Consider the following 16510-nt stretch of genomic DNA (forward strand, 5'->3'; position numbering starts at 1 on the left):
TAAATTATGTTATTGTAATGTTTGATAATACAGAAAAAACAGTCTATTATTATCCTACCTTCCCTTCCGTATGCGAAAGCTGACCATAGTTATGTTATTTTTGCATTTTCTTTCACAGCGACATACGAACAGTCTTGTGAGGCGTACAAACACAAAGGCAACACATCAGGACATTATTACATAGACGTGGACGGCAGTGGACCAATCAAACCCCAGCTCATCTACTGTAACATGACGGGTAAGACACACACACACACACACACACACACACACACAGAAACATACAGCATCACACATTTCGTATCAATAAAGTGTATTTTGTTAAATTTTTCAGATTTATCGTAATCTAAATGATTTTTGGCATAAAAGATTGATTAAGCTTTTTCTTTCTGTATCTCTCCTTTGTTGTCCTGCCACCAGACGACAGGGCCTGGATGGTTATCCAGCACAATGACACCGAGCTGACCCGAGTTCATTCATCCCAAGAGAGAAACCAACATTCGGCCCATTTCGACTATGAATCTGAGGAGGAGCAGTTGACAGCCATCATCAGCCAATCAGAGCACTGTGAGCAGGAACTGTCCTACCACTGCAGGAGATCCCGCCTCCTCAACACACCAGGTGAGCCTCCTGAGTTCACAGATGTTTTCTGTGGTGTTTTTATCTGGATATTTTGGCGCAAAAGTGAGATATTGAAGTTGTCTTGTTATTGTTAATCAGTTTGAAGGTGTGTACGTGAGATGTAAGTGTGGTGTTGTTCAAACGGGAATGGCAGAAGAGAAAGGTTGTGAAATAAAACCGTGTTGTCAATCACAGATTTAGTAAATTTAGTGACTAATGAAAACATCAATTTCATTTATTCTGGGCCTTCTCTCCCTACTCCACTTCAGTTGCTACAAATGCATAGTTTATCAGCAGTGACACTTCATTTCCGTAGCTGATTTTCTTTCCGGGTACTATTTGTTATTCTTTGTTTTTAAAAAGGACTGAAATACAAAATGAATTATGTTTACAATTGACTCTTACAAGCTGCAATTTTACTCACTTGTGCCATTGCCAGAGACGCATCTTAATGTTTACATCTTCTTACCTTCACTCATGGGGAAATGGAATACTTGAGTTTCAGATTGCACTGAATAAATCATCCCATCTTGTTTTGACCCGTGAAGCACCACTATGTTGACTACAAAGCTCCACTTATCAGCACACCTGTGAGGGAGGGATGTCTTAATGGAGTTGCTGCACTATATCAGTCCAGTTTTAAAGAGGTAAACAGCAGTGAAGAAGGGTTGAGGCAGGGCAACAAGGCTGTACAAGTTCAAGTGTTGAGAGGTTTTGCTAAAAAGATGGGTGTTTAGTGCTGTACATCTACAAAATGTGTTGGGAGCAAAAATGTAGATTCCAGTCATCCTTGTCTTACATGTTTGTTCATTTACTGTATATTAAAACATTCTCTGTTTTTTGCAAAATACCTATTCCCTACAAAGAAAAAGGATAGTTTGTTAAGTGTGTGTGTCTGTGTCTGTGTCTGTGTCTGTGTGTGTGTCTGTGTGGTGTGTGTGTTTCAGAGGGTTCTCCGTTCAGCTGGTGGGTTGGAGGTCCGGGTCCAGGTCAGGTCCAGACACACTGGGGCGGGGCGTTGCCGGGCAGCCGTCAGTGTGCCTGCGGTCTCCAGGACAACTGTCTGGATTCAAATCACTACTGCAACTGTGACGCTGACTACGACCAATGGTACGAACACTCTTCTTATGTTCCTGTGTGATCTTTAGTTTAAGGCCACTACAGAATTACTTCAATAATTGCAAAAGTTTTCCAAAAACACTGTTATATCCCTCTTAAGGTGCGAACACACTAGGCACTTTACACGCGTACAGACGCGTATGAAACCCGCCCCTTTTCCATAGGGAACCATTGGTTAAAGGCCGTTTCAGACGGTAGGCGACATTCCGCTCGCGTTGTCGCCTGGCACCGCGGCTTCACTTTGCGCTCCCCGTGTGAAGTGACGGGCGGACGAGCGCGATTGTGATTTTTCAACCGCCGCGACAAAAAGATAAACAGTTCTCAACTTTTCCAACGGCCCCTACGAGCGCGCGCAAGCGTTCGACGAGCACGGAAGCAACAGTTCCACGGGAGTGCGCCCGCTTGTCGTGTCGCCTGACAGAATGCCGCGCCTTCTCTCTCCCCGCTTGCCTCTCCATTGACAATGCATTGCCAGGGGCGACAAACGCGTTCCGTCTGAAACGGCCCTTACGCGCGTACATGGCACGTAAATGCGTCACTCGCGCTAAAGCAACATTTTCACTCGCGCTAAAGCAACATGTTTACGCGCGTATATATTACGTGCGTATATATTACGCGCGTATAGCTACGCGAGGAGTTCAAAAAATTGAACTTTTGTTGCTCCTACGCGAGACGATTAGCCGCGTTGGCCAATCAGCGTTGAGCTTGACCCGCGACGTCACATACATTGGCAGGGTCGGAGAACAGTGTACTGTACACAGAGCAGAGGCTGATGATGAGAGACACCGAGGAGAAAAATGTATTGCGGGCGGCCGGTGCTGTATGAAGCCGCTCGGGGTTAGAACACGTGGGGAAAGTAAACCAGGAGAGTGGACTTCCTGGTTAATTCAATGTGCGGCTGTGCTTTAGCCGATAAACAAAGTTAGCGCCGTATAGCATTAGTTAACTCACCCTGTTGTGTACGGGCGGCTAGCGCCTCATATTATGAACCCAAACATGACGACTGTCCGCGGGACTTTCACGACAAGTAGAGCGAAGCACCGGTGTTGATCTACGCCAGCCACGGTCCCTTGTCACAGCCAGGTAGGGTAATTTTGGCTACTTGCCTTTATGTTGTGCCGCCGTGCACCGATGCTGCTGTAACTGTGTTTGTTATGTAGCTGCCGTGAATATGCAATGCTGTTTTAATGCTAGGCTATTTGTGCTGTCCAGTTTGTCTTTTGGCACAGTTGTTGGCCGTGTTGTTGTTGTTTTTGTGCGGACATGCACGCTGTTGTGTCGGGTCTGATCAGCCATGGTTGATAAGGGAAATACAATATCGGGAGGGAGACTAGGCACGTTACGCGCGTATAACCATTTTTGACACAAAATGATCAAGCAACATTTTAGCTGCGTTACGCACGTAAATCTTACGCGTGTAAAATGCCTTGTGTGTTCGCACCTTTAGTGGTCTTCATCAAAATGTAGGGCACTTTAGAATATGATTTTGTTATTCTCAATTTTAGTTAAGCAATACTGCATGATAAGGTGTCCTGATATACTGAAAGACAACACAGAATACATTATTTTCTGCATCAGGGTAACTCACAGAGTGTTATTTTCCTTTCTATTTGTCCTTGGTATGTGGCCATCATTTAGCAAGGACAACAAGAAAGGCCGTGTTTAAGTTGTCATCCATTCAGCTTTTACAGCCTTTTAAACCTATGGTTAGTTTTGCTTGTTGGGTTGTAATTACACTGTGAGAAACTATTAAATGGTGTTTAAATTGTTGACTAAAACCATATTGGACATCTTCAATCCATACCAAACAATTGCCAGGCAGTTGGAAAGGTGAGGTCTCCATAGACATAGTACAGTATAATAGCATAATAATAGCATTATTCTGTGTAGCACTTTGTGTTGCCTTCACTGTGTATGAAAAGTGCTATATAATTAAGTTTGATTGATTGATTAAATAGGGTCATTTCTGTGTCTATATTGAAATAAACATTTAAAATTCAAATTAATTATAGATAAGATACATTTGTTATCTAGGCTAGCAGCAAAACTATTGGTGGGTCAGTGTTGTGTGATGTGTTACCATTGCAATTTGGTGGAGATATTCATGGTACACAGAGGCTGAATCTTATGAACAAACTGGTGAAACTGCATTTGTGCCATAGAAAAATTAACAAAAATGTCAATATGACTCCATTTTAAAGTTGATAAAAACAATACTTGGCCTATTTTGGCCTAGATATAAAGGGTGTAAGATGGATTTTTAAAAAGACACCTTTTGCTTCCCTTCAATGGAGTGATTCAGTGAAATCTGTATTTCTGATTTAGTTAAGTCACACGTAAAAAGAACATGAGACATCCAGGACAAGTACCAAGATATTTCAACATCCTCTCCCATGTTTTATCCCATCCTTTAAATCCTTTTATCCAGGCTGTAAGCAATTCTGTATTTAGGTCACCTTCCCTAATCCTGTGACCAATTCTGCTGTAACACCCATTTTCCCATATTGTAAACCAATCCTGCTCAGTCTGCATAGCCGAAGGTCCTTCTTTCGATTATCTCCCTTACTAAATCTGTGCGACTCCTACTCTATTCTTATAGATTTTTCTCCTTCAACGTCAATAACTCATCAGATTCACCAGTGATGTGTGTGTGGCTACAGTCCTAGATTTTTTTCTTAAATTTCTTTTACTTAATTTCACAGCAACAAAAGCTGTGAAACTGTTGGAAAATGGAAACGCCAGAGGAATGTGAATGTGCAGAGGAATTTGTTGTTATTTCCTTGGAGGCTGTAAACCACCAGGATACATAGATCATCTTAGGGTCCTTTTCACAAAGTTATAGGGATGAATCACAGGTTTCATAGATTCGGTGTTTAGAATTCAATTGAATTGCTCTATTTTAGGGGTTAAGTGACGGTAGCTTATTTTTCACCCTTGGGAGAACCGGAGACTGCTGAATGTAAAAAAAAAAGATTAAACGGGGTTAAACATTTACCTGTATCCTCAGAGAGCACGCGACTGCAGACGAACAGATGGCTAGTAACCTAAATACAGGATGTCCCACTTTTTCTAACACAGTTCAGTTTTTTAGTTGAGGTGGGCTCAATGCTTCACACTGCTACATTATGTGCATTTCTCTTCTCATTCTCTCCTTTTCTTTTTTCTAATCCACCTCCTCCTCTCCTCCTTCTATTGATCCCTCTTTTTCTACTTTGTTCCATTTTCACCCTTCAATTTCCTTAATCTTTATACTTCTGGACTTCTTTCTCCTCCTCATCTCCACCTTGTTTTGTCTTTTTTCCCCTTTCCTTTCTCCTTCTTGTTCTTATCCTTTTCTACATCTCGTAATACACCACTGCTATTTGTTTTTACCCTTTTATTCTATCTCTTTCTTCTCCTACTCTTTAATCTTCTTCTTCTTCTTTGCTTGTCCTGTTTCTCATTTTCTTTCTCCTCATTTCATTCATGGCTTTTCTCTTTCACCACTTCCTTCCTCTCACCTTGTTTTCTTCTTCTCATTCTTCCTTTCCTACTTCATTCTCCCGAATCTCCTTCTTATTAATTTGATCTTGTTCTCTTGTCATCCTCCTGTTTCCTCTTGACTTTCATTTTCTCCTCTTCCCTATCCTTCTCCTTCATATCTTTATATCTCATTTCCCCGTCCTCTCCCTGCAGGGCTAATGACTCTGGCCTGCTCACCCATAAGGAGACCCTCCCAGTCCGCTCTCTGGTGCTGGGAGACATCCAGCGTCCGGGGTCCGAGTCCGCCTACAGGGTGGGACCCCTCCGGTGCCATGGAGACAGTGAGTCACTAACAGTTGCTGGTTGTTGTTAACCAATGCTGGTGTCAATAGTGACCCTTTACTCCACATTTACTGTTGCCTCTTTGGATATAATCTTATATTATATTTAGTATACATATACAGGGGGTTATTCTATGCAGCTTTTTATACAACTACAGGCCCAGTGAACTGAGCAAAAAGGAATCCCTTCATCCAACTTTCCTCTTGACTTTCAATTAGAAAATTAGGCTGCAGCTAATTACGCTAGCTAATTAGCAGACCGACAGCTAAAATATGACTCCCTTTATGCTCCTTAATAACAACTCGAAGGGAACGTGAAGATGATAATGAAGAGGTATATAATGAACTGGTGGTAAGTAATATGTTTTAACGTGTTTTAATTGCCTCTAATTGCAGCCTGCAGTTTGGCTTGAGAGATAAATCAGCTTTAAATGAGATAGCATTGAGCCTTTGTTCTTAGCTAATTAGCCGAAACAGTTGGTTCATTTGTTTACTCCACGATCCTCATTATAAAGCCATAATAAGGAGATTTCTTTTAATAAGCTTTGTTGAAAAAAGAAAAAAAAAGTTTACAATCCATTCAATGAAGTCATTTAAGATCTATTTTTCTTGTCTCTCAGATAACTTGTGGAACGCTGCGTTTTTTGACACGGAGACATCTTACCTCCATTTTCCAACCTTCCACGGAGAGCTGAATGCAGACATCTCCTTCCTGTTTAAAACACCGTCCTCCTCCGGGGTCTTCTTGGAAAACCTGGGCATCAAAGACTTCATCCGGATCGAGCTCAGCTGTAAGTGAGAACCCCGATAATGGATTTGCTGCATTATCATGTAAATGTTTTCTTGTCCTGTTTCAGGTTACTACTCCCATCAAAATTGCGTCTTGTTTCCTATAGACTTATTTTTGTTGTGTTGAATCCACAAATTATGTATTTTTCCGTATATTTGGAAGACTTGGTGACTTCTGCTGCACATGCACTGATGTTTTTAGTTTTAGGTAGAAGAAAAAGTTTTTAGGCAGTCAAGAAATAACAATGTTACAGTAGTAGGCCACACTGTTTGACAAGTGATCCCGGGAACTCAAGCATAATCTCTCTTTAATAACTCCCTGCCTTGCTTTGTCTGTATCACACACACACACACACACACACACACACACACACACACACACACACACACACACACACACACACACACACACACACACACACACACACACACACACACACACACACACACACAGTCCTCAATTTTCCTTAGGGAAACCCGGCATTGTTACGGTGTTATCTCGTTGCACTGCTATTTCTGCTGTTATTATGACAGCTGGTGTTGAGGTGATGGTGTATCATTATTACTGCTGTTAACATGACTGCAGCTGGGCCGTAGTGCAGTTCCTAAATGAAGTTATGCCTCAGGGCTTTTTTGGTCTATCAAATAGTTTCACAATCCTACAGCGGCACAGCTTCCCCTTCGACTGTCACCGTCATCCATAAGGGATAATGGTGTACTCATGTACAGATTTCACCGCTCTGCTAACTTCAGCCCTAAATGTGTAGCGTCGGCATGCCGGCAGTGTTTATGATGGATGAAAGGACTTTGTGTGGCCTTCAGTTCACCTCTCTGTTATTATAGGTTAAGTTTTTAACCTAATAGAGCTGCAGTGTAATGTTGTGAGAATAAATGACTCCAGCAAGCCAACTTAGATTAGGTTTGGAGTTTCTGTCCCATTGGGAAAGCACATATACAGTATATGTCCAATACACATTGCATTGGATTTGTGTCTACCAGATGACATACAGTACGGTGTATTGTCGTGTCCTTAAATTGCTTGCAGCTAGAAAAAAAGTGAAATGATGCCTTTCTGTGTAATGCACCAACAAGGTGGAGAAAATACCAAAAACATTCCAGTTTAATATAACTGCAGGTGTATTAGATTAGTGGTGAAATTACAGGCAAGAACACTGCAAGGCTGTATTAGGGAACAGCGGTGCCTTGAGCTAAATGCTCAAGTCAGCCTGCTAACATGCTGCTGTTGCAGTTATAATGTGTATGATGTTCGCCATATTGATACGATAGCCAGGATTGGCTGTGCTTGCAATGCTTTTTGAATGCTTTTGTCTTGTGATGGCGGGTTGTTTAACTCATTAACTCATTATCAGGTTGTTTTCTTGAGATCAAGAGTCAATGGACATAACAGGAAACAGGAAACAACCTTTGTAATAACGGGTTGATTATCTATTATCTGGTTCTTTTTTTTGATAGTTAAATGCATTAAAGGTGAAGTAAGCGATTGATTTATGTTAATATAAGTGTTAAATCGATCTTTATTCGTACAGTGATCACTTACATAATGTGCGCGTTTCATAAAGCCGATCCCTCAGTCAGCTGCTCTGCATGTAATGGGCAAATAAACTTTTTGTCGGATCCCGAAATTAATATCCAATCACAAGAGAGAACGCTACAAACCGACACCCGTCTCACTCATGGTCTCACTGCCAGTGCACGCCAGAGGACAGATGGGTGAATGTTTATGCGCCTACAATGGCAGAGCAGGTAAAAATCCTTCCCAATGTCTGTTTTGATGGTTTTTATCATGTTTTATCACAATTACTTATCTGAGATGGTGCTAGATAACTCGCTGTTTGAAGACCGCAGTGCATTAATGTGGTGACGTAGGGACGAGCGAGAGGACTGCTAACTGCAGTAACTGACAGGAAGTTAGCTAAAAGAACCATTCCGCTTACAGCACCTTTTAAGAAAAAAACGTTTGCTTTCACGTTACAATTACCGTGAGAATCTTTTTCTCAAAATTATGATGAGTTAATTATAACAATAACTTACTATTATGAGACAATGGTATTTATACAAAAATTGAAAGCAAGGCCATTCTCAGTCTGCATCGAACTTCTCAAGAAATGTAAAAATGTGATGGTACTATGGTGCTAGATTAAAGTATACATTGTGACCAAAGTTATCTAATTTTATCCTAAGGGGGACAACTGTAAACTTCTGCAGCAGATTTCCCCATAATCCATTTAATTAATCAGTTCTAACTGAAATAATTAAGCAAATGTATAAGACAGATTGCGCACATAAACACTTCCGAACAGAGAAACTAAACTAACAGCTTTTCTCCACTGCCTCGGGCTGATCTGTGAACCGTCTCAGATCTTTGTCCAGCTGTCTGTCTGTCCTGCCAACAGATGGACCGGTGGGAGAGAATCACTCCACACCTCTGCCAAAACATGATGATGGAGGAGTACCACTGACTAATGGGTTCAATGAAAAATGGCACAAGCCAGGGAAACACACTGAGGAAAAATGCCTCTCCAATAAGGGCCAATCCACCCACATAGTTAACTGTCCAGAAACAATTGACAGGACAAGGTCTTCATACTTCAAACTTCTGCTGCGAACTGTTCCCAATTGGTTGGAGGAATTTCAAAAGTACTCAGAAAAATAAGGCAATTGACAGACTTAACACAGAGATATTTTCTTGCTTATGTATAGCAATTATTTTAATCATGTATAAATAAATGTCAAACTATATCAAACTTACTCAACAGCACGCCACAGCTTTAAGAGTGTCAACATTATTACACATGCAGACATGATGGATTGTTGTAAGTGTGTTTCTCTGTGAGAAGATGGCACTGAGACATATTTAAATGCGTCTTAAGGGATTTACAATGTCTCACTCACAATTATCTCAAAGCGTCAGGCAAGAGTGCATTAATCATCCAGTTAAAACAAGGCGGGAATAAGTCAAACTCACTGTGCCGGTGTGACAGTCGCCCAAGGTCATCCAAAAGCTTCTTTCGCAGTCTGTGTTCAAAGCTATAGTGTGTAACTTTTTAATATAAATAAATGTTGGTTACATTCAAGCCATCGCCAAACGAGTTGACACAAAGTTGATGAAGCCTATCAGCTCCACAAAACACTCCCTGTATTTCTCATTACCGACACTGGAACAGGATCTCAGAAAGATTCCAAGAATGACCCAAGAAATGTTTCCGTTGTTGATTCTATTGCTAAGAAAAAAACTGGGCATTCGGCAGAAGGAATACAATCCATCCACTCAAGGCATATACCTCACGTTGAGTGTTGCTGTATTTACTCAGGAGTCCTCATTAGGGGCGAGAGAAGTTACGCACTGTAGCTTTAAAACATTGCATCCTTCAAAGTGTTTCCGATCAGACCATTTTTGTTTCCGTTACCCTCCTCTCCAGCCTCCTCAGAGGTCGTCTTTTCTTTCGACGTGGGTAATGGGCCGGTGGAGGTGCGAGTGGAGACGGTTGTCCCGCTGAACGACAACCGGTGGCACAGCGTACGAGCCGAGAGAAATGTGAAGGAGGCCTCGCTACGTGTGGACCAGTTCCCCTCCGCCAGGCAACAAGCCCCCGCTGACGGACACATTCATCTGCAGCTCAACAGCCAGTTATTCATAGGTGAGAAGCAAGAGTGGAGTGTGTGCGTGTATGTGTTTTTTAGAATGCCTTCAAAAAGAGATACATGGGGGGAAATTCAAAGTGGGAGACTGTAAAAGACTCAGTTCGGATAGAATTCGGGATTCAGGTTAAAAGGAGTCTTGATTAGCCCTAGGTTTGAAGGTTCTGCATGTTGTTAACCTCATCAGCAGGTGTTTGATGATCGCTGTCACATCAGATCCTTTACAAGCATCCAATGTGTCCAGAAGCACACACACACACACACACACACACACAACAGAACACACACAAAGACAGACAGACGCACGCACGCACGCACGCACTCACGCACACACACAAGATTACAGATTTTTTTTCTCTTCTCAACTCATCAGGAAGTTGGCAGCATTCCGTAGACATTAAACCGTGGAGGACTCTTTTTACTTCTTCTGCCAACTTCTCCCTGCAATCCACATTTAACAACACTATTGGAATGAAAGTTTTGCTGCAGTGGATGTACCACAGAAGACCCACATGGGCAGATGTGGGAGTTCAGGAAAAAACAGGCAGCTGCATCTGTGTAATAACAATAAACCGTCATCCTCAGAGTCCTTTATAACACCAACTTTGTGAGTGGTGAAAGTTGTGACCTATGTAAACAGGCTTTACTGATGTTGGCTGAACTAAGAAAGAAACATCTTGCCCAATTCTATACTGGAAAAAATAGTAGTTGCTTACTAAACTTAGAATAATACCTTTGATAAATAACCATGGGTTACGGTTTACTGATAGAATGGATTATACAGTGTTTTCGTATACTGTATCTGTATGTTGTCTATTTATCTGCACCCATGTTTGAATGGGCCCATATCGACGTAAGTGGGAAATTGCACTCATCAGAGATTTAGCTCATTTAACCAAACCATGTTTAGCTCTTATGATGACAAGCTGTTTACATTATGACACATTGACTTGGCACCTTGTCATTATCCACGTTACAAATCCAATGACACACCAAAACCAGCAAATCCCATCTTTCAGTTCTTTATGGCTTCACTACCCATGTGGCCACATGCACATGTAAGTCCCACAAAACACATTCATCATGAAACAGGTCACACTTATCTACTTTATTTTTTTTCTAAAGCCTCAGTAATCTCATTAAACAGCTGGAGTATTTTTCAGAGACTATTTTAAACTGAGGACCAATATACATTTGGTGCTTAAGTGAGTGTTTACGACAACAGGAAAGGGACTATGGGATTCACTCAAAACAAACTACAGTGCTGGTAATTGAGGAACATGCAACCATAAATAATTAATTCAATATTAATAATTTGATACTGAAAGGATAGAAATTTGGTCGTTTAAGGAACTGACTGCTATTATAAATCTTTCAAACTCTCTTATCGTCCATTCATCGCTCACACAGACTTTCAGTATTGTGTTCAACATCTCGCTCTGATCTGTCTGAACTGTGTTTGAGGGGAGGAAATCCCATCTTGTATAATGCTTTAGGCTTCATCTTTCTGCAAATATTATGGACTTTTGTTCATTTGTTAACAAACATTTTGGAGAGAAAATCAACCCAACAAATATGATGAGATCGGAGAGTTGCAGAGAGACTGAGCTGGGCATTTATTGGCCGGCTGTGTTAAGCTAATAATCCGCTCTGAATAGCCATAGAGCATGTGACCATGAGTCGTTCTCCTTATATGGGCAACGCTGTCCTGGTTGCTGTTTACCGGCGATGCAGAGGGACTCATATGTTTGAATAAGAAATGTGATGGGATTATGAAATATGCTGCTGTGGGAGAGGGTGTTTGTGTTTGACAAAGACCTGATTTATAGCAAAGCAGTAGGCATGTTGGGGTTTTCTATTGTTATGCACTAGCCTCCCTTCTGTGAAATCACAATTCACAATACAGTAAGTCATCTTTATTGCTTTGTATAGAGTCCCATTTGTAATAAGTACAATTGCCTTCTGTAAGGAAATTCCACAGTTTGAATTAATAAGCATATTGCCTTGAGTAAATTAATTTGATGTTATCCTGGTTCAACTTCATTAATTGTTATAAGAAGGAATTGATTTTGCATACCATAACACACATTCTTGTACGTGCTATGGTTTAAGTAATAATCCTAGTAATAAGTTAGTATATTGTTATAGTGGCTATGTTGACTGATGTTAACAGATGTGTATGTTATGCCCTGCTCCTAAGCTCTTCCTGTCACATTAGAAAATATATGGTTTTATATGGTTACTCTCATTACTAGAACATCACCATGATCGTGAGGAGATATTCACTGATTTTGACAAAGTGATTTGTCAACAAGCGTTCTCCATAATCGGTGACTCCACCTGTATACTACATTTTAGCTGACATACTTTTAAAGTACCTCGATCACTTGATTGATTTAAGTTTTACTTACGTAAGTAGTCTAGTACTTTTCCCATCCCTTACAGGGTGTTAATAAAACACTATAGTCAGTCGTTGACACGTCTTACTGTATTAGATGAATTTTCTATTCTTATTACATGAGGTGAGAATGTAACGCTGCTTAGGTGACTGACATTCTGCCAGTCATGTACAGACTTTGAACAGGACTTCTTTCTCTGGTACTTTCTGTCTTTGTGTCTCTCGCTCGGGGGTCTGTCATTGTTTATTAAGGTGCACACAGGATTATTCTTTAAACTCCACACTTTAGCTTTTGCTGATTAATTAATCATTTAGACTTTTCTTCGTTCTGTCATTTAGAGAAAGCTTAATTAAATTTCTCACACCATGTGCCCTCAATGTGCAGCAGAGACCAGAGCACCCCCGAGGTTTGTGATTTAGTGGTCTGAAAAGCAGCTCCACCTGAACATTTTGAACATTTTCCAGACTCAAACTGCGAGATTCAAACCCTGCCAACTCCAGTCTGCCTGAAACAATACCAACTGTCATGCGTGTGGATATAAAATAAGACGTTGGCGGCTTGAAACTGCGGGAGAAATGCAATTTTTTGCCAAAGTCCAAATGTGAACAGTGTGAGGTTGCTGCAGTATACTATATTGGAATGTTAATTGTCAGGTGAGAGGAGGAAGAGATTCTCCCTCTCGCCTGTTAGTGGAAAATGTTTTAATATCAGACACCAGATGGCTCATCAGCCACGCAGTGAACCAATCAGCAGCCGGCATAGTGATATAGCATGTAGTCAGTGTTAGCGTCTCAGTGCCCTGTGGAGCAGACGTGGCATGGCGAAGTGCTGCTGTGGCAACATGTGGTTGTCAGTTCTAATTTACTGCAGACAAGACAAAAAAATGCTGTGAAAATTGCCTAGGCTACATTTCTTCCCATGAAAGCTGGCTCCTTCGCTTCTCCAATAAGTAATGCTAAGCTGATTTGGCTTGACACTCAGTGACTTATTACAGGTTGTTTTGCCTAGGCTGAGACTTTTTTTTTCCTTTTTCCAAATCATTGTTTAGCCTCGTGATGACAGCTCACATCTGTTCCAATCATTCTAACCGTCGATTTAGGTTGGCTTCATTATAAAACAGAAGAAAAGAAACGCATTATGGGGAAGAAATGAGGATTGGGCTCCTAGTGTCAGTGAAATTGAGGTCAACTCAGTTCAGATACAAGATTCCACTAAAAATGTTTACCATTGACTTTTATTACATTTATTTTGTCAATAGGTTCCACAAAATGTTATTAGGTTAGTTAAAAGCAATCGTGCGAGTAAACATGCTATCCTCCTAACAACGGAGATAATGAGAACATACTGTATAACATAACCCAAATGTAACCACAACATTTAATGCCATCACTAACAAAAATTCAAATCAAATAGTGAATAGTCCCATAATGCCTTGCAGTAAAAAGTATATGAATCCTAAATCAATTACCTTAGATGTTTGTGTTTAAACAACACACGTGTTATAAATCCAAAGATAGACACTATTGCATGGACTTGATTAGACAAATATATTTCAACTTGGCAGATGTATTTTTTTCTAAGTTAAATGAAAACCAAAAAATTATGCTATATAGTAATGTAGTAGTATATGAAGAGCACAACCGACTGTATTCATTTTTTTGAGTGTACAGTATTTTTTTATTTTTGTTTGCAGGAGGCACCGCGTCCAGACAGAAAGGATTCCTGGGCTGCCTCCGCTCTCTGCAGCTGAACGGAGTGACTCTGGACCTGGTGGAGAGGGCAAAGATCACCCCTGGAGTCAGGCCTGGATGCCCCGGACACTGCAGCAGCTACAGCTCACTGTGTCAGAACCAGGGCCGCTGTGTGGAGAGAGACAATGGTTTCACCTGTGACTGTAGCCTGTCAGCATACACTGGATCCTTCTGTCATGAAGGTATAAGATACACACACACGCACCTTTGTACTTCTATTTTTGTGAGGACACTTATTGACATAATGCATTCCCTATTCCCTTACCCGAACCATAATCATCACAGCAAAATGCCTTACCCCAACCATTACACTAACCCTAACCTAAACCTAATTCTAACCTCAACCTTAAAAACAAGTCTTATCCCTCAAACAGGCCTTTGAAGAAGTGAAGACCACATTCCAAAAATGTCCTCTCTCCGAGAAGATACATACAGTACATACATTAAAAGACCTGATTTCACCAACGTTCCGATGCGTGTATATTGTTCAAGCTACAAGAAGTTACATGAACTTTTATACTTGCTAGAAATAGCATTATTTCAGATCTATAAACTTTAAAGGTCACCAGACACTTTAAGATCCAACCCTCCAGACAGATCCAATTATATTTGACGGACAGGTTGACACACCGGAGACAAACGTGGTCTGATATCATCTGAGACATTATACAAGTCTCAAATTGGCTCAATTAGTTTTTTTCAAACCTTACATTGGCCTTGACAATTTCATATGCATTTCCTTGTGCATAAGTGACGCTTTAGCATGGGGTTCATTAGTGAAGCAGATGCTACAAAGCTGCTCTAGTCATGATTCATGGGCTAGACAATGAAAAGTATCATCGGGTATTGTATTTCCTTGAATTTCAGAAGACAATAATGGTGTTGTTCCGTCTTCCAACATTGATTTCTCAGCCCGATACCTTCATTTCTTTTCCATCATATGCTATATTGCACCTGCACCTACTTTTCTTTTATGACTCAACACTGAGTTTATAATACTTCTCTCAGACGGTACCTGCATAACATTAGCGTTGTGACAGTTTGATGGGAACAGCAGCCAATTCCCCTGCTTTTTATTGTGTTCTATTTCACCAGCTCAGTCCAATACGTCCTATTCAGAAGCTCTGCAAATACAAAGGAAGAGATTTGTTTGTCAGTTAGATATGGCAGTCGAAGACAGTGATGCATTAGCCAGACTCGCAGAGGAATAACACACCTAAAGAAATGTCAGATCCACGGCAATGGTAATACAAATCTGTGAAGATCCAGGAACAGAAAAGCCCCTTTGCGACATAGGTTTAGCGATTTCTTTAAAATATGGAAATGGGATGGTAATGCTATGGCAGCATGATTGACATTTCACCAAGGCCCCCCCCAGTTGCTGTTGTTACACCTGTAAAAGATTTAGCACTCAACGTTCTTAAGTAATTCAAAATAAACAGTGGCTCGTCGTGAATGGGGCCCACAAAATAACTTAACATGAAAGGCCCCTGTCCTTAGGCACACTGTTTAATCCATTCTTTCTACTGCTGTTCTTGTGTTCCCTTTTCAGGGAAATGGCTTAGCAATAAGTCAAATGCTGCCAAGCCAAATTTTGCACATCTAACATTTTCTAATGTGTATTATTTGAAGGATTATTTCGACTTCCGACAAACGGATAGAATAAAAACTACAACCAATAAGTTGTAGTATTTTTGGATTTTTCTGTAAACCGACATAGAAGTTTATGTTTAAATACAAATGTTATGACCTATTATGCCCTGGTGCTTTCATTAGGAGGAGGCAGCAAATACCAGACAGTTTTCTGAAGTGGAACCTTCAGCCTGCAGACATTAACCTGACCCTGACTGTCTGTCTCGTTCCCTCAATGCTCGTTTAGTAGTTTAAAATGAGCCCATTCTCTCCTGAAGGCCAAGCATTGGGACTATCTCGGATGACTTTTGTCTTATACAGTAGGTGAGGCATCAAGGTCTTGTTGGACAGTGTGAAAAGTCAAGATAATGTCAAACTCAGTCAGTACTGTAGCACTATCTTGTTATATGCTGTTACCCAGAAAGAAAAGATTGATACTTACTTAATGTGTCTGTTCTATAACCAGCAGCTGATTAGATTAGCTTAGTACAAAGACTGGAAACAGGAGGGAACAGCTAGCCTGGCCCTGTCCAAAGGTGACAAACAAATAAAATGACATGTTTTTGTTGGTGTTGTCTTTTCTTGTCAAATCTGGCTTATGTCTTCAGTTTTCCCTCCATATTGACCTTTACTGTAAGACAATGACAGGTTTTTAATTTTTTGTTATAACATGTGCAATAGAGAGGTACATGGGGCAGCAGATAAGTCATACTAAAAGTTTACTTCATAGCTCCAC

The 16510-nt window shown here is 40.8% G+C and overlaps 1 protein-coding gene across 1 annotated transcript in view; it reads left to right on the forward strand.

The window, feature by feature from the left end:
• The window catches only part of LOC307254859 (contactin-associated protein-like 4), a gene marked incomplete at both ends in the record, with an annotated part of 85471 nt that overhangs the window by 60624 nt on the left and 8337 nt on the right, over window positions 1-16510 (forward strand). The window contains 7 exons of the mRNA XM_080033394.1: window positions 119-238; window positions 421-621; window positions 1569-1731; window positions 5416-5543; window positions 6164-6334; window positions 9773-9991; window positions 14085-14324. Coding sequence (XP_079889520.1) covers window positions 119-238; window positions 421-621; window positions 1569-1731; window positions 5416-5543; window positions 6164-6334; window positions 9773-9991; window positions 14085-14324 — 1242 coding nt within the window. The remainder of the gene's footprint in view (window positions 1-118; window positions 239-420; window positions 622-1568; window positions 1732-5415; window positions 5544-6163; window positions 6335-9772; window positions 9992-14084; window positions 14325-16510) is intronic.

The sequence above is a fragment of the Ammodytes marinus genome (genome assembly GCF_949987685.1).
Source record: "Ammodytes marinus genome assembly, chromosome: 8".
Lineage (NCBI taxonomy): Eukaryota > Metazoa > Chordata > Actinopteri > Uranoscopiformes > Ammodytidae > Ammodytes > Ammodytes marinus.